At 29.2% G+C, this 22,502-nt stretch overlaps 1 protein-coding gene across 1 annotated transcript; it reads left to right on the plus strand.

Annotated features, from left to right (window-relative positions):
* Positions 1-20: 20 nt before the first annotated feature.
* Hibch (3-hydroxyisobutyryl-CoA hydrolase) lies at positions 21-21,314 on the plus strand. Its single transcript, XM_087161829.1, has 12 exons — positions 21-195; positions 327-366; positions 3,075-3,206; positions 7,594-7,678; positions 8,494-8,577; positions 8,717-8,769; positions 11,586-11,664; positions 14,646-14,791; positions 16,503-16,589; positions 16,900-17,055; positions 17,803-17,941; positions 18,813-21,314. Exons 1-12 carry the CDS (start codon positions 167-169, stop codon positions 18,929-18,931), a joined length of 1,149 nt encoding a protein of 382 aa, XP_087017955.1. The 5' UTR covers positions 21-166; the 3' UTR covers positions 18,932-21,314.
* The last annotated feature ends 1,188 nt before the right edge of the window (positions 21,315-22,502 follow it).

Raw genomic sequence — 22,502 nt, forward strand, 5'->3', positions numbered from 1 at the left:
TCTTATAATGGAGTATTTAATTTTTGAACGTGGCAACAGATGTTTGTTTATTTATTGAAATCGAAATCACCGAAAACTAAGACATTTATCAGAAATTAATTCTTTTTTAAATTTATCATCTTATTATAGTCTTTGTCTAAAAAAAAACTCACATTAATCCTTAAAAATGACTATTCTATCATTGTATTGCAGAAAGTACGCATATTTTTAAAATACTTTTTGACCTTTCAGATTGCTTAATACTTCTTTTTTTTTTTATCATCTTTACTTCCTACAACATTAACTACTAATTAAGTGCTACTATTAATTTTTCCCTTTCATTTTAGTTTGCGGAAATTGCCAATAAGTCTCGTTCGAACTACTTGGGTAAGTAAAAATAAGTAATTTGAAATTATTTAAATAATCTTGATTTCATAAGCAGTTATTACAACTTTTGTTTAATCAAATTACGAATATTTGTTTTTATCTTGAACATTTTAAAATTAAACTTCTGTTAGCCTAATGCCAATAAGTCTCGTTCAAACTACTTGCGTGTTAGAAAATAAGTAATTTAAATAATCTTGATTTTATAAGCTGGTTGCATTACAAATTTTGTTTAATCAAATTCCGAATATTTGTTTGTATTTTAACATTACAACAATGCTTGCGTAGTAAAAAATATTTATGTAAAAAAAAAAGGTTACATTACATAACTTTATATACTTTCTGAACGTAAAGAGTTTATGTGCTCTTTTTTCCCCCTTTCATTTAATTTCCATATCATATTCTGCCGCGCCAACAACAATCGCCAAGGTGCCAAATAAATTTTGAACTTGTAAATTTAAAAAAACAACATATGGATGTTTGCCTGGGAGTGGCTTCGAGTTATGCCTTTCGAGTTGATCTGTTTCTGTGATGTTTTTTTTTAGTTTCTTGCAGGTCGCTGCGAGACTTGGCGATTATTCTGCCTCAGATCATGACATGGAAATCTCCTCTATTCAAGCTCTAAAATTTCTAATTATTTAGTCATTTTTTGGCCGTTTATCATTTCGGTTATTTGTTTTAAAAATATCACTAAGTTAGGATTCATAAAATAACTATTATTACTAACTATAATTATAATCCCAGAAGCAGAATATTTTCAAATGTTCTGCAACAGGACTTATTAATTTATACAAATGTTCTGCAAGCATTTCACAGCAAAAAAAAGTCAACTTTACGTTAAAATACTATATTTTCATTTATTAAAATATAGAATCATACACAGATACACTACATTATTTTTTAAACCAAGGCAAACATTCTTGATTTGTTACGTTTTCAATCACTTTTGAAGTAAAAATTTTGCTAAAAACGATGATGATGATGGATTATTAATAAAATGTCTATGTTCTATGATTATTAATAAATACCTATCTTTCGAAGGGACAAGTGCCCAGATGGTGCACCATTTGCAAACACAAACATTCGTTGGTCTGTTGTTCGAGCAACTTCTTCATCTCCATCGAAAGCAGTCCCGCAGTGGACTGATCGTTAAGACACGGTTCCCAGCAGATCACCGAAGTCAAGCATCACTGGCTGCGGTCAGTGGGTGACCACTTGGATCAGTCTGCGTAGGGACCGAGGGTGTGCGGTATTGGTCCTCGTTAAACTGTGCTACCGTAAAGTGCTCGACTTCGCACGCAGGTCGTCGGGCTACAGAAGCGGGGGTGCCATCCCCTCCACAGAGGATCAAAACTGCGATGGCATGTCTTCGGATCATTCTCCGGGATGTTTCCCAGACCGTCTCCAATAGCCCATTGTGCAGCTCTAGTGCGACGTAAATTAACAACAATAACCATCGAAAGCATTTGGTCTTTTAGAAACAATTCTGTCAATCGTGGATCCCCACGATTCACTAATTGTTTCTGAAATGGGAATAGAAAATATAAAAATTCATAACCTTTATGAAATTTGAAATCTCTGAATTTAATTTTTCTACGGCTTGCTTTAGAAGCTCTCTGGATAAAAATGGTTACAGAAGTATTCAAGGTACAAATTGTTCTGCAGGACTTCATTTGTGCTGCGACGTACGTCACAGTTTTAGGCACTTTCTGCTTCTGGGATTATAATAACTATAATTAACAATTATTACTTCAGTTGTATGGTCAAGATTTTTTTTTAAATATATATTTAAATCCTTGTTGGTTGTTTTCATTTAATTGTCTTAATCCATTTTTCTATTGCCTTATCTCAATTAAATTTGCTGCATGCTCGCTAATCCTTACCAAATCCCATCTTAGAAATTATTTATTTGCTTAAAACTCTAAATGTTATACCAATTTACTGCAATACAAAATTTGTATTATGACAATGCCAATCTAATTAGTTGATTTTGAATAGAAGAGCCAGTACTTTCGTTTTCTATTTAGCACTTGTGCCCCTAAAATTTCAATATCAATATACTATGTATTTTAAAAAATATAAAGCAATAAGTTTGAAGAAAATTAGGTTCAACATTAAAATTAATGATGTGTTTGAATTGGTAACAATTTAAACTTAGTTAACTTTTTACAAGAGGAAATTTATTTAAAGTTTCTGCTATGCGTCAATGGTCTTGTTTTTATTGAAACTATAAAAAAGTTCTTTAAAAACTTAAAATTGAGAACAAAAATTTCGTGATTTTTCTGTCATAATAATTTTAGCATCATTTTCTGATGGCAGAATTACCTGTTAGATGAACTACTATTGTTCAAAATTATTTGACTATCCTTTTTTTAATCAATATTGTGCATGCTCTTAACAGTTAGCTGTTTGAAAAAATATCAATGTAATATTAAAAGCAGTGATATTTAAATGGTTAGTTTTCCGTTAGCCGGGTGCAAGCGAAAAATAGCTAAATAATGTAGAATTCTATTCACATTTGGTTCACAATTAGCGATATTTGCGCCCGTCTAACGGAAAAGTAGTACATACCTTTAAATGTCTTAGCTGGTTAATTAAATGTTTTATATTTGAAGTGAGTGATATTTTCTTGAAACTGTAAAATAAAATATTTACGAAATGCATAATAATATTATTTTCTGCTAAATTCTTCAATATATCTTATTTTTTAGGCTGCTATGAGTACAAATAGTGAAGTAATTCTTGAAACTGCTGGAAATAAAGGAGTCATAACTTTAAATAGGCCTAAAGCTCTCAATTCTCTTAATCTGAACATGATAAGAAAAATATATCCGCAATTGAAGGTATAAAATTTCTATTATTTTGCTAACTGAATATTCTTTATTTCATAAACATGTATATATTCAGTTAACTTTATTGTACAGTATGACCTTCAAACTCTTAATTTTAATTTATCTCTTGGCAGCTAGATGGGATAGCTTAAAAAAACTGTTAAACCAGCTCAATGTCCCCAAAAATTTATTGTCATTGATTTTTAGATGATCGTACTGTTACTTTTGAAGACGGGGGTGGTTCTATACTTATTCAAAAAGATTTTAATATTTATGTTCCTCAGGGATCCTCATTGGGGCCCATTTTATGGTTGTTGTTGATCAATACTGTCTTTGACGTTTTTAATCATGACTTTTATGCGAATTTTAGTGATTTTTAATGAGCAATATTTTAGAATTGTGGCATTTGCAGATGATTTGCCGCTCTTAATTAGACACACTAGCTTTTGCAAGTTTGATCTTATTGAAACACAGATTTTGGAGAAATTGATTTCGTGGTCTACAGATTATGAACTCAGGTTTAGCCATGAAAAAACTAATGTGATTTCCTTTCCTAAGAGCGGCAGAAAGATCGCATGTCTCCCTTGCATCAAAATGAGTTTAAATGGAAATCGAAACATTAAGAATTATAAAACTGTGAAATATCTAGGTGTCACCTTGGATCCCAGTTTGACCTGGCTTCCGCATCTGGAAGATACAAAAGAGCGTATCACCATTTTTAACTACAACATGAGTGCCTACGTAAAAAGGACCTAGGGTTTAAAACCCAGAGTTCTGAAACGTATCTACCTCCAGGCCAGTGAGAGGATTATTACTTATGCTGCCAGTGTATGGTTCAACAAGGGGTTCAGGATGAGAGAAAAATTAGCATCAATCCAAAGGATCCCGCTATTAACAATAACTAGAGCCTATAATACAACCAGCACCGAAGCCCTGCAAATACTAGCAGGAATCAAACCCATTCATTATAAAATAATTGACGAAATATATTATGAAAGATTAAGGTGGGGATGGCATTTGGATGATCTGAATTTGGTTAGCATTAATTTAACACAAGCCCAATACCTAGAGCCTCTGCCACCCCTCAAGCACCCAGCCACTTCTCTCACTGTATCCTGGAGCAAAGGAAAACCGGATAACAATAACATCGAAATCTACACAGATGGATCAAAAATTGATGATAATGATAGCAAACCAAAGCAGAGTAAAGTAGGATACGCTATCGTCATCAAGCAAAATGGACTTACGATCGATCTAATCTCCAATAGATTAAACGATGAAGCAAGTATTTACCTGGTGAAGCTAGAGGCTTTTAAACAAGCTGTCATTTACGTCAAAAACAAAAATTACGAAAATGTGAAAATTTATACTGATTCGCTGTCCTCATTACAAAGTCTAAATGACCCAAGAAATCGAAGTAAGATTATTGAAGAGATCCAAGTAAATATAACACTAAATATTAGACTTTACTGGGTCAAAGCAAGTATTTACCTGGTGAAGCTAGAGGCTTTTAAACAAGCTGTCATTTACGTCAAAAACAAAAATTACGAAAATGTGAAAATTTATACTGATTCGCTGTCCTCATTACAAAGTCTAAATGACCCAAGAAATCGAAGTAAGATTATTGAAGAGATCCAAGTAAATATAACACTAAATATTAGATTTTACTGGGTCAAAGCAAGTATTTACCTGGTGAAGCTAGAGGCTTTTAAACAAGCTGTCATTTACGTCAAAAACAAAAATTACGAAAATTTGAAAATTTATACTGATTCGCTGTCCTCATTACAAAGTCTAAATGACCCAAGAAATCGTAGTAAGATTATTGAAGAGATCCAAGTAAATATAACACTAAATATTAGATTTTACTGGGTCAAAGCAAGTATTTACCTGGTGAAGCTAGAGGCTTTTAAACAAGCTGTCATTTACGTCAAAAACAAAAATTACGAAAATGTGAAAATTTATACTGATTCGCTGTCCTCATTACAAAGTCTAAATGACCCAAGAAATCGAAGTAAGATTATTGAAGAGATCCAAGTAAATATAACACTAAATATTAGACTTTACTGGGTCAAAGCGTACTGTCCATTGGGATTGAAGGTAATGAGGAGGCGAATCAGCAAGCCAAAAAGGCCACGAGCTTCAGCCTCGTGGGAACGATGTTCCCAATGGAAAGAACTTTCATTATTAGATGCATAAAGCAAGCAACAATGAATAAATGGAAAGTAGATTGGAGTGAATCAGCTAAGGGCAGGCAGACATATAATTTCTTTAAAGATCCCACACTAACGCACCTGCAATCAAACTTCTATTTAAATCAATTCTTAATTAGTTTTCGGAATATATCAACAGAAATTCTTCAATAACCGAGCAACTTGTAATTTTTGTGGGAGAGTACAGGACATTGACCATCTCATAAAATTTTGTCCCAAATTCCGGACCATCCGTGGCAGAAAATCGGACCAATATACTCAACATCAACTTTATGCTGATATTGACTGCAGATGGAAAATCACTGAAATTCTTAAATATACCCTGGATGATCTGCTTGCCCCTGAGAGTACACCTGACTAATTTTATCTGGTTTTATTTTTCAAACTTTTGGTTTACTGGTTTTAATATTTGCTTTTAATATTTTACCTCGGTATAGTATTTATAACTTCAACACCCTCTGTCTTACATGGTGTCATCTTTGAGTGTTTATCCTTTTTAGATAAACTTTGCTTTACCTTAGAACATTTTTTAATCTTAGAGGCACTTAGCCTTAAATGGGAGACACTTGAACTTTTAGTCGACTATTTTAATTATTCTAGTCTTATTTGTATTTAATGTGATTTTTCATATTTTTACCATTTTTAAGTAGTTTTACATTATGTTTTACCTGACCTTACTTTTATATGTTTTTACCTATATTTTTGACACTTTTACTGTTGGTTGATTTTATTCACTTATATGTTTTAAGCACTTTTAACTTTTATTCTGTTTTATTTTTATCATCTTTTAAATTTTGCAATTTTTCCTGTATGTATCAATCTTTTTAGTTTTGGTTTTACTTTTCTGTAGTTTTGTTATGTTTAGTTCACGTGACAACAGGTGAAACCCTTATCCGCAAACTCCTTCGGGAGTAGGTCAGTTACTACTATTACTATTATCGGAAGAAAAATTCATGCGAAAAATAAATTTTTTTAAATTGTTGTTTTACTAAAATAATTTTTTGTTTTTTTATTATCTCTTGGCAGGAAAAAAATTGACTAAATCAATTTTATATTAATGATAAGATGCAGAAATTTGCACATTCTAATAATATTGTATTTTTAAGAAATTAATTTTAAAATCCGGAACAAAAACTACTTAAAAACAAAGCTACAAAGTGGTCTTCGAAGTTATAGGAACTCAATCATGGCTACTCAAATTCGCCTATTGTAATATTATTGCACTGTACGCAAAAAATAAACAAAACTGCCCAAATAATGATTTAATTCTAATGATCAGATTTTCCCATACTAGAACTCAATTTTAATAGTTCAAGGGAGGGCCTCAAATATGCTAATTAACTACTGCAGACAATATTTTAAGTTATGAAATCAAACACAAAAACATAACAAAACCATTGAAAAGATGCATTTTATTCAGAGAAAATATCCTTCTTGTTTGATTTTGTAACTTAAAATATTATCTGCACAAATTAGCACATTTGAGATCGATCTCACCCTGGAAACCATTAATTTTGAGTTTTACTACCTGAAATTCCGATCATTTGATCAAAAGTCATTCAGATTTTTATTTATTTTTTGCATACTGTACATTGAAGTTTAAAATATAGCAATTATTATTTTAAGAATAATTAAATATATCACAAGCATTTATACAAAATTGTTGCTATTAAATTCCTACCTAAAAAAGTACTAATTGAAGTCCTCCATTGTTCTCCATGTGTTGTATTTTAAATATTAAGACTTTCAAATATGTGTAAAATTGTCTCATGATGTGTGTCAAGAAAAAGAATATATGATTTTGCTATTTAATTATTTTGGATCAATAGTTTAAAAAGAAAAGATAACTCAATCACACATCTAGACTTTTACAAGTTATAATATTGTATAAAATATCACAAAATTTTGAAAACTGTCTAAATTTTAGCATAATTGACAAAAAAAATGAGCGAAAAGCTTGTGCGCTTATGATGAAACAACAATTTTGTTATAATTTTGGAGTCATAAATTTGACATCTCTAAAGTTTAAATATTTAAATTCGATTCAGGAATTTTATTTCCCTATAAGCATTCTGATTTTGTTATTGTGTATGAAATAAACAAGTTTGATAGCATATTTAATAAAAAAATAAAATTTCAGAATATTTATATATTTTTTTAAGGAATTAAATTTTTCTTCTAATTTTTAGGCTTGGGATACTAATCCTGATATTAAATTAGTAATAGTAAAATCATCTAGTGAACGAGCATTCTGTGCCGGAGGAGATGTGAGAGGTAATATGCTTATCTTAGTTTAAATATACATTGTTTTATCACTGAACATTTATGTATTCATTACTTTTCTAAGTACCATTTTTTATTTTTACTGGTGCATGATGGTCTTAACAGCTTTTGTAAAGTGTAATTCTAATTTCTCAGAACAGCTAGATATATTAACTCATTAACACTCTCCTGTATTCCTTCCTTGCCATTTACCAAACATTTTATTTATTTTTTTTCACCACCAGCAAATAGACATATTATTAGTTAAACAAAAACTTGAGCAAATTAAAAATATTTAAAAAGTAAAAATTTTTATGTTTTTACTTTTTTTGTACATAGTGGAGTTGATTCTCAGTACATGTTGGTTTTAGAGAAATACCGCTATTACAGTTAATTAAATGTCAATAATAGTTAAGCAATTTTTTTTTTTTACATTCTTTTTTCTAAAACAGTTTAATACCTGATTATTTCAGTTAAACTATTTATGAAAATACTTTGTGCTAAGGAGAATATAAATGTATTTTAATATGCATGATTTTTCGAAATTGATGCGATCAATGAAATATTAGTTTAAAAAATAAGCTTTTCGCTCTTATTGTTTGCTTCAGCTTGATTTTTTTTTTTTTACCTGGTCAAAAGTAGGGTGTTTCATTTTGCAAAATTTAATTAAATTAATCAAGAAAATTACTGGTGCAAATACTTAGCTTCTAAATTGTGCCCGACCCTGTTTGTTTGCTATTATATTAAGTCTTGAAAGACAGTGTCTGCTTCAGCTTGTGTGTTTTCCTCTGATCACAGGTTAACATGTTCTGTATCCTGTTTGGCAGCACTTGCAGAAGCTCACAAAGCTGGAAACCCAACAATGGCTGAAGATTTCTTTAGAGAAGAATATCAACTCAACAATTTGATAGGTAAGAACCTTTCTGTTGATTCCAATAACTACTTTCTTGATTCTATTTTTACTATATTTTCCGTTTGGTGCATATTATATTATTTTTTGTGCTTTTTTTTATTTAATTATTTACTTATAATTAATTTGGTTATTTTCAGGAACTCTACAAATTCCTTATGTTGCACTGATTGATGGAATTACCATGGGTGGAGTAAGTTATTTACATCATAAATTTTATTTATAATTGAAACTTGCATTTCACTTTAAAGTACTTGTATTTCACTCTATATTTATTGTCTGTCATGTAATTTGTTTAGATATCAATTTCTCATATTTTTATTTTGAATTCTTAACAGCTGTTTACAACTATTTTTAACCTAAATTTTTTATTATATAGCATGATTATAATACATGTTCTCTATTTTAAATAGATTACGAAATCGTAAAATTTATTTAAATAATTTACTAAATTGGTTAAATAAATGAAGACACCTGACATAAATGAAGACAACCTACAACCTTCACTTTGATGCCTGCCACCTTCCTAGTAATAAAAATGTTATCCTTTTTGGGCTATGACATCAAAAGTTTATTTTTGCAGTAATTTTGATTAAATTATTTTCCTTAATTGAAATTGCGGGAAAAACCTTGATAAAATATACAATTTAACACCATTTTTCTCTAAAATGTTTTAAAATGAAATTATTGAGAAATTTTTTTATTATTATACTGGAAATTTCTGTTTCTTGAAAAAAGTCTAAAAGCTAGGTTTGAAATTTTTTATTTTAAAGTGTTAGTTCCATTTTATATTTTCTTTTTGATAATTTTACATTGTATTAAATACTTTTTAGAAGGTAACCTTGTGTATACCTTAGTAACCTTGTTGGGATTATGATATATGGCTAGCTTTTATGAAATTGATATAATTTTATCTCTAAATTTATATATAGTGGTGACCAAAAGTGTGGACACTTTTTGAAAGTTTCATGTTTATCAACTTTTTGTGCTTGTAGAATATAATAATTTTCACTTAAATACAAACGTTTATATATCAAATTGAAGGTAATTTAATGTAGAATTTAATAATAAATACAGTATTACAATATCTGTATTACAAAAAAGGTTATGCAACAAATAGTCAGATCTATCTTAGATTTGCATTTTTTTAGAGTGATACTTACACAATCAATACTTAGTAAGATAACCCTTATTTTTTAAGACAGCTTCACAGCGTCTTTTCATCGAGTGAACGAGTGTTTGGAGTTCATCTTTTGTGATCACATGGTGAGAAGAATCAATTATAGCTTCAGTAAGTTGTCTTTTATTGGATAGACGTTTTTTTTTCGTACAAGAATTTTCAAACGTCGCCACAAATTTTCAATTGGATTGAGATCAGGGCTGTTTCCAGGCCATGGTAATATATCTATGCCTTTATTTTGAAAGCATGCTTTGCATACTTTTGCTCTGTGGCATGGAGCTGAATCCTGCTGAAAAATAAATGGTGCGTTGTTGGAGAAGAGATCCCTGTTTGAAGGTATCAATTTTGGTTTCAGGGCAGTTTCGATGTATTTTTTGGCATTCAGGATGCCATCAATCACTTGAATTCGGCCCACACCATCTGCAGACATACATGCCCAAATCATGACATTTGTTGGATTTTTTGTAGTTGATTCAATGCAATCAGGATGAAGCTCATCACCGACTCTACGTCTCACGTATTTTCTACCATCACTTCCAAAGAGCGATATTTTACTCTCATCACTCCAGATTACTTGCTTCCATTGATTTTCTGACCATTTAATGTGTTCTTTTGCCGACTTAACTCGTTTTTCGCTTTGCTTTTGACTTAAATATGGTTTTTTCCTTGGAATTCTAGCTTCTAATTCTAGTCCAAATCCTGATAACCTTCTTCTTATTGTTCTTGAACTCACTGCAATACCAGCTGCATTCATTTCACATCTAATGGGATCTGATGACATTTTTCTATCTAGAAGACATAGCCATTTAATTTTTCTATCGGTAGTAGCACTTGTGCATTTTTTTCGGCCTGATTTGGCATCCTGAATGCCAAAAAATACATCGAAACTGTCATGAAACCAAAATTGATACCTTCCATCAGGGATCTCTTCCCCAACAACGCACCATTTATTTTTCAGCAGGATTCAGCTCCATGCCACACAGCAAAAGAATGCAAAGCATGCTTTCAAAATAAAGTCATAGATATATTACCATGGCCAGGAAACAGCCCTGATCTCAATCCAATTGAAAATTTGTGTAGACGTTTGAAACTTCTAGTACGAAAAAAACGTCCATCCAATAAAAGACAACTAAGTGAAGTTATAATTGATTCTTGGCACCATGTGATTACGAAAGATGAACTCCAAACACTCGTTCACTCGATAAAAAGACGATGTGAAGCTGTCTTAAAAAATAAGGGTTATCCTACTAAGTATTGATTGTGTAAGTATCACTTTAAAAAAATGCAAATCTTAGATAGATCTGACTATTTGTTGCATAACTGTTTTTGTAATACAAATATTGTAATACTGTACTTATTATTAAATTCTACATTAAATTACCTTCAATTTGATATACAAACGTTTGTATTTAAGCGAAAATTAATATATTCTACAAGCACACAAAGTTGAAAAACATGAAACTTTCAAAAAGTGTCCACACTTTTGGCCACCACTGTATATTAAAATGGTTTTATTTTTTCTAACTTCAATATATAACTATATTGATGGATATAATATAATTGAGAAATCCTTAAATGCTTTCTGAAATTAAGAACATATTTTCTATTCTTGGCGATATTTAATATGTGATTTAATTCTCTATTTTTTATATTTTTAGTGAAAATATATATTTCTCAATAATAGTTATCGCAAAAAGTATCTCAAATCTTTTTTCTAAATTTTAATCAAGAATGTTTTGTAACGAAAAATTTTAAAAGTTCTGGATTATAATTTTATTTGTGATCTCATTACTTGTTTGCACGATTGATTATTTTAATTTTTCTCATAGGGTATTGGTATTTCAGTCCACGGTGCATTCAGAGTATGCACCGAACGAACTGTTTGTGCAATGCCTGAAGCTGCAATTGGTAAAAATAAGCTATTTTTTGAATATAAGTTCATTTGTTATGATAATATTTTTATTTAATAATATGATGAATCTTTTATATAAACATAGCCTTTTATAGTTTCATAAGTGTTACTCCTAAAAAAGAAAATGCATGTATTAAATATGTTTCTTAACACAAAAACATTTTTGTTTAGAAAAAAGTTCTAAATATGTTTTAATTTTTCTTTTAAATTCCAATTTTATTTCCATTTAATTTCCTTGTATATTTATTGTCTGTCATGTCATTTGTCTAGATATCAATCTTTCATATTTTTATTTTGAGTTGTTAACACCAGTATACAACTATTTTGAACCTAAAAAGTTTGATAAATAGTGTGATTATATGTTCTTCATTTTAAATAGCTGCATCAGGCTTCTTGGTGATTGATCTAAGAAATCATGCAAATGCATGTAATATTACACAGAATATATAAACGTTGCTATTCTACATTTTTGTTTGGGAAAAGAGCCGTGTTCCCTTTATTTTATAATAGGTGCCTTTAATTATCTTTTTAAGGACATCACACTTTATTTATATAAAGAACATAATACTAATCGATAAGTTTGATTGGCCAACTGTTCTTGTTACATCCCATACAACCTCTGGAATCAGCTGCTTGATTAAACATAATTGCCTGCCATTTATCGGTATAAAATGTGGTTACTTACATTTCTATACTCTACGAAAGTTATATAGAGCATTCGCCTTCCAATGTGGTGAACCGAGTTTAAATCCCAGCGTTGGCTGGCCCGGTACAAATTCCGCATCTGGCTTGCACTGACCACAGTGTTAACGTAAAAATATCCTCAGTGGTTGACAGATCATGGGTTAAAATCCCCTTGCCGTCAGGCTAACCAAGGGAGATTTTCGTGGTTTTTCTCTCCGTGTAACGCAAATGCGGGTTTTCATCAAAAAGTCCTCCACAAAGGCAAAATTTCTCCCAATACTTGATCCATTAGTTCCCTTGTCTTCTGGAATGGGTTCAAAATTATGAGGCTATGGCGTTGAGCAGTAGTAGTTGTAAACACAATAGATTGGGTTGGCTGTTCAACGACAGTTATAAAAATAATTTACGCAAAGATTATATAAGATAATTAGTTAATTGGGGGGAAGCTGCCTTCATATCGCCTGAACCTCTTCCTTCTTACTCCCTCAAAATGATGGGGTGAAGGTTCGCTCTATATTTCTTACGCCCATGATATTTCAAGGCTGGAATGTTTAGAATGCACCAAAAAAAATTTTAAATAAATGGCTTCTTATGCACTGAATCATATATATTTCTCAATCAATACACCAGATTGTAGTACTAAACTATCTATAATGTGTTAAGAGATAATTTATTTTAAACTCAACATCAGCACTGATCATTAGCTTAAACTATAAGTTTGCCTAAAAATATATTTATTTATTTATATATATATATATATATTGTAAATATACTTATTTTATATATTTTACTTTTCTTCAAAGACTTCTGCTCGATCGTCAAGATGTCAAAGATAAAAGTTCACATTCAAAAATGCCTGTTGTTTTATTTTCTGAAACTTGGAAAAAGCACTCAGTTCAACAATTCCTGTTTGTTATTAATTTATTAAAAAAAAAAAATTTTTTTTTTAGATAACATGATCTACTGCTTGATCACAGCATACGTACCAAAAATGTAAAAAATATTATAATCTCTTTTAGTAGATTTAATATGCATATATCATACCTAAATATTTATACAATATGATTAAGATTTGATAAATTGACAAAATGATCATGTATTTTTCTTAAATATAAAATTTCAATTTCTGATTAGTGCATTGAGGTATACTCCAGACTATTGAAGATGATGGAGAAATTGCAATTAAACTTAATTTTTTATATCTTGCCTGCATTTAAAAATGTCTCGGCACAATTAGTAAGTCTAGTTAGGTCTAATTAGTTGTTTAAACTCTTTGCATATAGTGGTGATTAAAATCATTGTAGATCAAATACATCTAACCGAAAATAAAATGATAGAACATAAAATTTCTTACCACCTTAAGTATTCAAGAAAATTCTCTTGTAAATAAGGAAGTTGACATCAATGTCATACTGAATTCCTCATCAGTGTCTTTTAATATCATTTATTCTAAGCATCTCAACCCTACAATTTTCTACCCATTAATGTTTGATTATTCAAGTTGGTCTTTAATCATCATTCTTACTATATATATTTCAAATAACTTGTAAAAATTGAAGTCTTAAGAACCTATTCCTAAGGTTTTACCCACATTTCAACCTATATATTTAACAAAAACCACTATGGCTTGATATTTTCAGGAAAAGTGGAATTATAATCGCCACAACCAGTTTATTTGTTGGATGAGGCTGTAGGGCTTTCATAATAATATTTATTTGCTGCCTTCAGTTTTGTTTAATGAATTGGTTTTGATCATTTGCTTCCTTCTGCATTGTGATAGACTAAATAATGTTTTAACTTTTAAGTTAATGTTCAAAGTGCAAAATACATCAATATGCAACATACATCAGGAGCAAATCAATATTCAAATACAGTTCATAAAAAAAGTAATTTTCAAATAAACATAATTTAAAACACAAAAATATGCACTGAAGAATATATTATTTACAGAAAAATTAAATAATCAAGAGCACTAGAAATAAAATCCAACAAATATATCTATTTAGCTTTGCTTTAAAAATTTTAAAGTCATGCAGTTGATGGCAAATTGTGGTTTTTAGAATTGCGGTGTATTGAACTTTTATTGCACCTTTATACAATTTTTTTTTCCTTCAAATTTTGCACTGTGTGTTTATGAATATCAAATCCTATGACAGCAATATACCTGTTTTTGATAATAATTAAAAGTAAGTAGACTTTTGCTTAGGTTTAATAATTTAAATTTTTTTCAGTTCATAGTTACACTATTTATTTTTTAATGTATATTTTTTCATTTCAAGCTATTTTTTTTCAGGTTTTTTCCCAGATGTTGGAGGAAGCTATTTCCTTCCTAGACTTCCCGGTAAAATTGGATTGTTCCTGGCATTGACTGGATACAGACTTCAAGGACGTGATGTATTTAAAGCGGGCATTGCAACTCACTTCGTAGACAGTGGAGGTGTAAGTTATTGCAGCATATTGTATGTAATTTGTCAGATGTATGAAAGGGTTTTTAGAAAATGTTAATTTATTGATGGAATTTTAAGTAGCTAACATTAGAAATAACTAAATACAGTTGTACCTCATCAACGCGAAGCGGCTTGACGGGAAATATTGCTTTACATAAAACACATGTTTGGTCTTATGAGTCAGCAATCAGTTACTGTTGTATTTTAACTGATTAGTAGTAAATTTTCAAGCTGTTTATCGCTTAACATGAAAGGAAACTGGATACACCGTAGATCAGGGATAGCCAAGCTCCTTGATAGTCGAGCCATTCTTCAAAATTTGAAATTTTTCGCGAGCCGCAATTAAATACGATTTAAAAGGTATGCAAAAAAGGTATTAAATTTTGTTTTACAGAAATTGTATTTATTGAAAACATAAAAATAAAAGTACAAATTATGTGTATTGAATTTAATTATTGAAAATTAAGCACATTTATTTTACTTCTCTTGATAATTCTTTAAAATTTGGTTAATAATTGGTGACAGCACTTCTCAGTAATTCTTTGAGATGCTGGTTAGTTAGGACTGATTGGTGTTCGGATTTCACAAATTTTAAAGCTGAATAAAATTATTAACATAAGTACGTTGTTTGTTCCGAATATTGGAATAATTCAACAAGCGTCCTTTTTTAATTCAGGATTCTTCGATTCTGGTACAAATTTCCAAAATTCGGAACATACGGAACGATAATAATTTTTTGAAATATAACAGTACAAAAATGAAAAGGGAGCTCGGGTACATTTATTGAGAGCCGCAAATAATCCTTCAAAGAGCTGCATGTGGCTCACGTGCCACAGGTTGACCACCCCTGGCAGAGATAATAATTAATTAGATATGGTAGTATAGTTTGTTTTAATATAATACCTGACTGCGTTATTATATTATTTTATTTTATAACCGTCGTTGAACAGCCACCTAATTTTTGGGATTTATGGCTACTAATGTTCAACAACATAACCTTGTAATTTTTCACCCAATCCAGAAGACAAGGAAACTCCTAGATCGAGCTACTAATGTTCAACTACATAACCTTGTAATTTTTCACCCAATCCAGAAGACAAAGAAACTCCTAGATCGAATATTGGGAGAAATTTGCCTTTGTAAAGCACCTTTTTTTATGGAACTAACCGGAACGAAGACAGCAAGAACCTGCTTCAGTAGGCCTGACAGTATTGTAATGAATGATGACTAACATCCCAATCATTCATTTTGAGGAATGTTATTTCTATTTTTCTTTTATGTTATTTCTATATTCCTTTGTTAGAAGTAATAGATGGGCAAATAAATGAAATAGTTAAAATACAATAGTTTTATGAAGTAGTTATAACTTTAAAGCTTGTTTTAATTTGTTTGGTTCTTAGTAGAATTGTTTGCATACATTAATGTAATAATAACATGTATTAATAGTTCAAATGAAATTTTTTTCATGATGTATTGGATAGAATAAAATTGGGTTAACATGAAATTTTGCTTTAACAACGTTCGATTGTAATAAGTTTACATACTTATGGATATGATTATCATATGAAATATGATTATCAAAATATAAATTATCTTAATCTGTTATCTACTTTTTTACAGTAATCTCTTGGACTATAAGAATTTTTCATTTCAAAATTATTTTTGAGTATTTTTTATCTTTATTTTTTTCTCTTTTATCCTAGTTAAAACATTTAGAAACTGAACTGATGCGATTAGAAAATCCTACCCTCTCTGATGTAGACAGAATTCTCTTGAAATTTCATCAGCAGGTAATAATTTTAAATGAGTTTGAATGCATATTTAAATTTTCATGCCTGAAATTTTTATATTTATTCCTCGTTTTAATGTGAAACTGATTGCAAGGAGTTTGTGGTAAAACCTATTATAGAGGAAAATTTTACACGAAATTTATGCTTATTTCGATTTTCATGACTAATAATCTGTAGATTTCTGTTTACAGTGTGAATTTGATTACATTAAATCTGTTATGGAGAAAAGTTTAAACAAAAGTATTACTTAATTATAATTTATTGCTTGAAAATATGTATTCATGTACTATTTTTTATTTTTTTTCTTTAGTGTGAGGCTGATTACAAGAAGGAGTTTGCCTTAAAACCTGTTATGGGGAAAATGAATACTGTATTTGAGGCAGATAGCGTAGAAACAATTATGGAAAATCTTAAAAAAGAAGGTTCTGAGTGGTCTCGTAAAAACTATGAAGCTATGAAAAAGCTGGTGAGCTTTTTTTATTTAATTAAAATTTAATTTTTTTATTAATGTATTTTAATATACAGTTATATTTTATTTCTAATGAAATGAAATTGTAAATTTAATTAAATGTAATTCATTTACACTAATTAAGTGTAATTAAATGTAACTTTAATTTTAATTCAATGTAACTGTATATCACAATTATTTTTTGATGTGCTACAAAAAAAAATTTGTCATATCTTTTTGTCTTTTTTTATGTGTAAATTTATTGTTGGTTACTTTGTTAATTCTTAATATTGCTGTAAAAGTTTGGTTATATTTTTTTTAAATTGAAATTTTGTTTCATAGTGTTCAAAATAACGAAATTATGCCTGTCTAATCTATTATTTTTTTTAAAAAAAATGAACAGTGCCTAATTTGATAGATACTGCCAATTTTGAAAATGGTTTTTAACTTCATTCTTACTTAATTTCTTTATCTAACAATAAAAATCTGTTTTAGGTACCAATGTATTGTTGCAAAACCTGGTATAAATTTGAAACAAAAATACTTTTTTTTTATTTCATCTATTATTTATATAATTTTTTTTATTAGGTATAACAAATAATTCCGTTTTTCTGAAATTTTTTCTTTCTAATCTCATAATATCTCGTGCTTGCAATGTAATTTGAAACTACATTGTGTTCTGTTTTCGTTCATTCAAGACATTCTTATTAAACGTATCTAGTTGTCATCTTATTGTTTATGTCATTAAATATTTTCAATTTATAGTCTCCCACATCACTGAAGGTGTCTTTTGAGCAATTAAAGAGAGGGGCTGATATGACATTGCAAAATGGACTCGTCATGGAATATAGGCTGTGTCAGAGATTCATGGCTGATCATGATTTTCATGATGGTGTTAGAGCTGGTAATTTACTTTTTCATTCTCAAATCAGTTTTTATAAATCATTATTTTCATAAAAATGAAAGATTTCATAATTATGTGAATTTTAAAAATTTCACATTCATTGAATGTGCAAAAGCAAAAAAATTTAACACCTGGAGTAATTTTTGATCTAACGATCAAATTTTCATCTACTAAGACTCAATCTTAATCAAAGTAATACAGATTAACAACTGGAAAAAAGTCGCCATGGGTAGGAGGTGTTGGAGGCTACGCGTGGTTGAGGCAGCCAAGGCCTGTAAGGGGCTGTCGTGCTGAAGAAGAAAACTCAATCTTAATGATTCAGCTCAAAAGCTTAATATTAAATATGCTGAATAAGTTGTGTGTGCGATATTTAAGTTCCAAATCACACACAAAACATGCTCTCTCTGAATAAATATATTTTTATTCGGAGTTTGTAAAAAGTGCTTAATTTTAAGCTTTTTTTTTTTTTTGCTGTTTCGATTGTCATTTTAAATTACAAAAAATGCATGATTTTAACAATTTTCTCTGCAATATTTATCAGAAACTAGTTATTTTATCATGATCACTCAAAGTTTTTAAAAATGTTTTTGAATTTTATTGATTTTATGTTTATAACTTTAAGCGATAGAAAAAAATAATTTTTATTACTGCACAGATCCTAATTGTGATTTTTTTAAAGTGATTAAAAATATATTTTTAAGTGCTTAAAAGGTGCTTATTTTTTGTCGAAAATTCTGGCTACGCCCCCTGTGCCTCCACCGTCATCTGTATGCAAGATTTCGTGTTCGGAAATCTTTTGATTATGTGTATTGAAGAAAAAATATGGTACAGTCAGTATAACTAATTATAAAATACACTCTATTTTTTTTAGTTCTTATTGACAGAGACAATAAGCCAAGTTGGAAACCTGCAACTCTTGAAGATGTCTCTGCTGAAAAAGTGAACTCGTATTTTGAACCTTTGCCAACTGACAAAGCACTTAAACTCTGAGATATTTTACACAAATTTTGCCCTTGGAGCCATCCAGTTTAGCTTTATTTTTATGTGCCACGTAATTATTCTTAAGAATTAATCTGTGATCATTATTTCATATAATAACTATCATAAGAAAAATAGAAACTCTTCCTTTTATGGGAAGAATTTATTTAACACTAGAAAGATACAAGTGTGAAAAATTTTTATTTCATCCTATTTTCAAAATTTATGAATTTTTTATTTTTTTTAAATAACCTGTACTTAAACAAAAACATGCATTAAATCCAGTTGGCATATCTGCCAACTCTGCTGTTTTTTAACAAAGTTTATTTTACGACTATCTCCTGTTTACCTGTATGTTTTCAAATTTATCCGTATTTGTTGAAGAAACTGAAAATAAAAAAAATTTGGACAATGAAATATCTGCAGATAGCAAAAATACTTCTCTTATTCCTCAACAGATGGTGCTATTGCCAGTACTGCAGTATGTTGGGTGTTTATAGTTTAAGTAATTATGAGTAATGGTTTTAAAAAAATCTTTAGATTAAGATTTATATATATATTTTTTACTTCGCTAAATCTAAGTGCTTATATTATTTGCAATCATGAATTTCTCTTTTTGATTTACATGATTTGATTACATGATGTTTGATGTATCAAAACTTTTCTCATGGCCTAAAAATGTTGCTAATAAAATCTTAATTATTTTATTTCTCCGGTGTTGGCAATTATGAGTTGGTCACTGAATTCCAACTCACCGTGTGAGATTTTGCTATATCTCTATAAACTAGTTGTTGTCTTAAGTAAAGTTTCATCAGATCTATAGCATCAAGAACAGAATTTCTAAGATAATAAAATTTCATCAGATCTATAGCATCAGGAACAGAATTTCTAAGATAATCTTTTTCTATTTTATCAAATATCATGAGAATGAACTGCTGTATTTGTTTGCAATAATTATGTATCTAAAGACATTTAATAGTTTTAAATGATTGATAGTGTACCATATATTTTTTATTCTTAAAATTGTTTTTATTATTTCGAGCTTAAAAATTTATTTTTTTCGTTCACACCAAGAAAAAGTGAGAAAATTGTTTGCTAAGAGATAGGACACTCTAATGCATTTAATATAGTATCATATGAAAAGGGCAATTTTCCTTATTAAATCCGAAATCTTATTATAAGTGAATCCTACTCTTAATTATTTGTTGTGCTCAATTTTATTCCCTGGATCTTTCTGGTGTTAAAAATTGCTTGTGAGTGCCAACTGATTAACAAAGTTTTAAATTACAGTTACAATTTACTGTAAAATCTAAATCAGCATTTTTATAAAAACTGATCTGTGCTGAAAGCAATGTCTTAAGTATCACCATCTAAACAAGTTATAAAATAACTTAAATGAATTAAGTTTATATTCTCCACAGGGTAAAGAAATATAATTTTTTTTAAGTAAAAGGCTGTACCTTGCGAAATTATTCTTAAATTGTTTCCGAGTTGACAACCTGGAAAACTTTCATGAGAAAAGAAATCAAAATCATTCCTCATAATGTAAATTATTTTAATAAAGGTTAGTGATACCATGAAATGTAGTTATAAATGTTTTGTAAAAATGTCTTATCAATTTTTTTTGTTTATTTATCATAAAGGATGAGATAAGATGATTTTTATCATAAAGCAATTTTGAGAGAAACGTTTTTTAAATAAGTAAATTTGAAAATATTAATATAATTTTTTTTTCTTTCTTCAAAGATAGTTCTCATTGGCTGAAATTTAAATTTTCATTATTTTTTAATCTCAGTGTATATGCCTTTCTTAAAATAACTTTTTGTTTTATTAATACAAATCGTTAGTCATAAAAATCCTTTTCTTACACATGTTTTTTTTTCCTTATAAATATTAATATTTTTTGCTAAAACCTCTAGTCTGATGTTTACACATCTAGTCTACTTAACTTCACACAGTTAATCAGATGATAAAAAAGTAAGAAAAATCAACCTTCAGATGATAAAGACTGATGATAATACTCAATCAAGATTTGTTGACATTGTTTTCTTCCAGAATCTTGATTTATAAACAACATTTTTTAGAAATATTGAGATAGTTTGTCTGCATTTTTATGTGATATGCTTCAACATTTGAGAACCAATTTAGAAAACGATATTTGTTTTATTAAGAATGTACTATTAAACATGTAACTGTTTGTTTTTTATCTATGTACTATTTCATATATAATAACATTTCTTTTTTTGAATGTATGTTAATACTTTAAAAGAATTAGTACTGAAAGTGAATTTTTGTACTATTATATTCTAATTTTGCCTATCAGTTTTGTATAGCAGTTATTGTTGCAAGTATTTGTATAGCTATATTTTGATATGAATAAATTGTTTTTAAAATACTCTGCAAATTTTTTTTTTTTTTTTCATCTGAGACTAAACCTGAAAAAAATGTTGTGAAAAAAGAAATTAAAAAATTAATGGTGAAAGCTAGAGAAAAACAGACTCATTTAAGAACTGTGTCAAAATATTACGTCATTTTGCCAAAAGTTTACTTGCTAAAGTGTATAATGGCATCTTCCTATGAGATTACTTTTAGAGTTCAAAACAGGCCTAAAATGCTATACAAAATTATGTTGTGGAGCATAGGTTTAGGATTTTTGATTTTTGAAAATGTTATAGAAGTTTTTCACTTTTCTAAATAGTAAGCTGCTAAGTGCAAAATAGGTTAAGTAACTAATTCTAACTGAGCAACAAAGCATTGTGATAAGTGTAAAACTTAGCTTGTTACCTCTCTTTTTTTATATATATTAGCCAGTTGTTATACTTGTAGATAATGCTATAAAAGAGAAGCCAATATTTTCATCAGTTAAAAAATATTCTCCCTAACCAAAATAAATTTCAACTGTAATGTGAAAGTTTATTTGGAAAAAAATAAACTGGAAAAAGAAATGTCATGTTTCACAACTATTCTATGTATGAAAATTTCCTGCACTTTAGGGCTAACACAATAAACCGAAGAAAAATATACCATTTTTCTCGCTGACTCACATGGAGTAGTTATAACTTGTTACCATAGTCGCCGCCATGGGTCCAGACGAATGGCATGGGGTGTTCTTACTTTGGACACGCTATATAATATTTTTCATCAAAAAAATAATCCGATTCTTATAGAGTCAATTGCAATTACCAAACTCTGTCGGTCTGGTTTATGAACTAACTATGCATTTATGTATAGTGGTTCCAATGTGACTACAAATTTCGCATGTTGTGTTAGTACCTTTTAATGATATTTTTTTTAATTAATGTGTGCCACTTCTTACTTGCCAATAAACTTGATGACTGTTTTGACACAAAGTCCTACGTGACAATGTTATTATTATTCTATTTTATTTTTTAAGAAGAGAGGAAACGAAGCTGAATATCATTTGAAACTTCGGTACCTAAAATAAAAGAAATTTAGAAAAGATCATTTTTTATAATAAAATACATTTTAATTATTCTTGAAAAGATCTTTTTTCATTGCAATTTAATTTTAGGATATTAGATATTTTAAAAAGAAATTGAATATAGTCAAGTTAATCTAGTGT

The sequence above is a fragment of the Parasteatoda tepidariorum genome, chromosome 4 (assembly GCF_982258835.1).
Source record: "Parasteatoda tepidariorum strain Cologne lab strain chromosome 4, Ptep-v5.0, whole genome shotgun sequence".
NCBI lineage: Eukaryota > Metazoa > Arthropoda > Arachnida > Araneae > Theridiidae > Parasteatoda > Parasteatoda tepidariorum.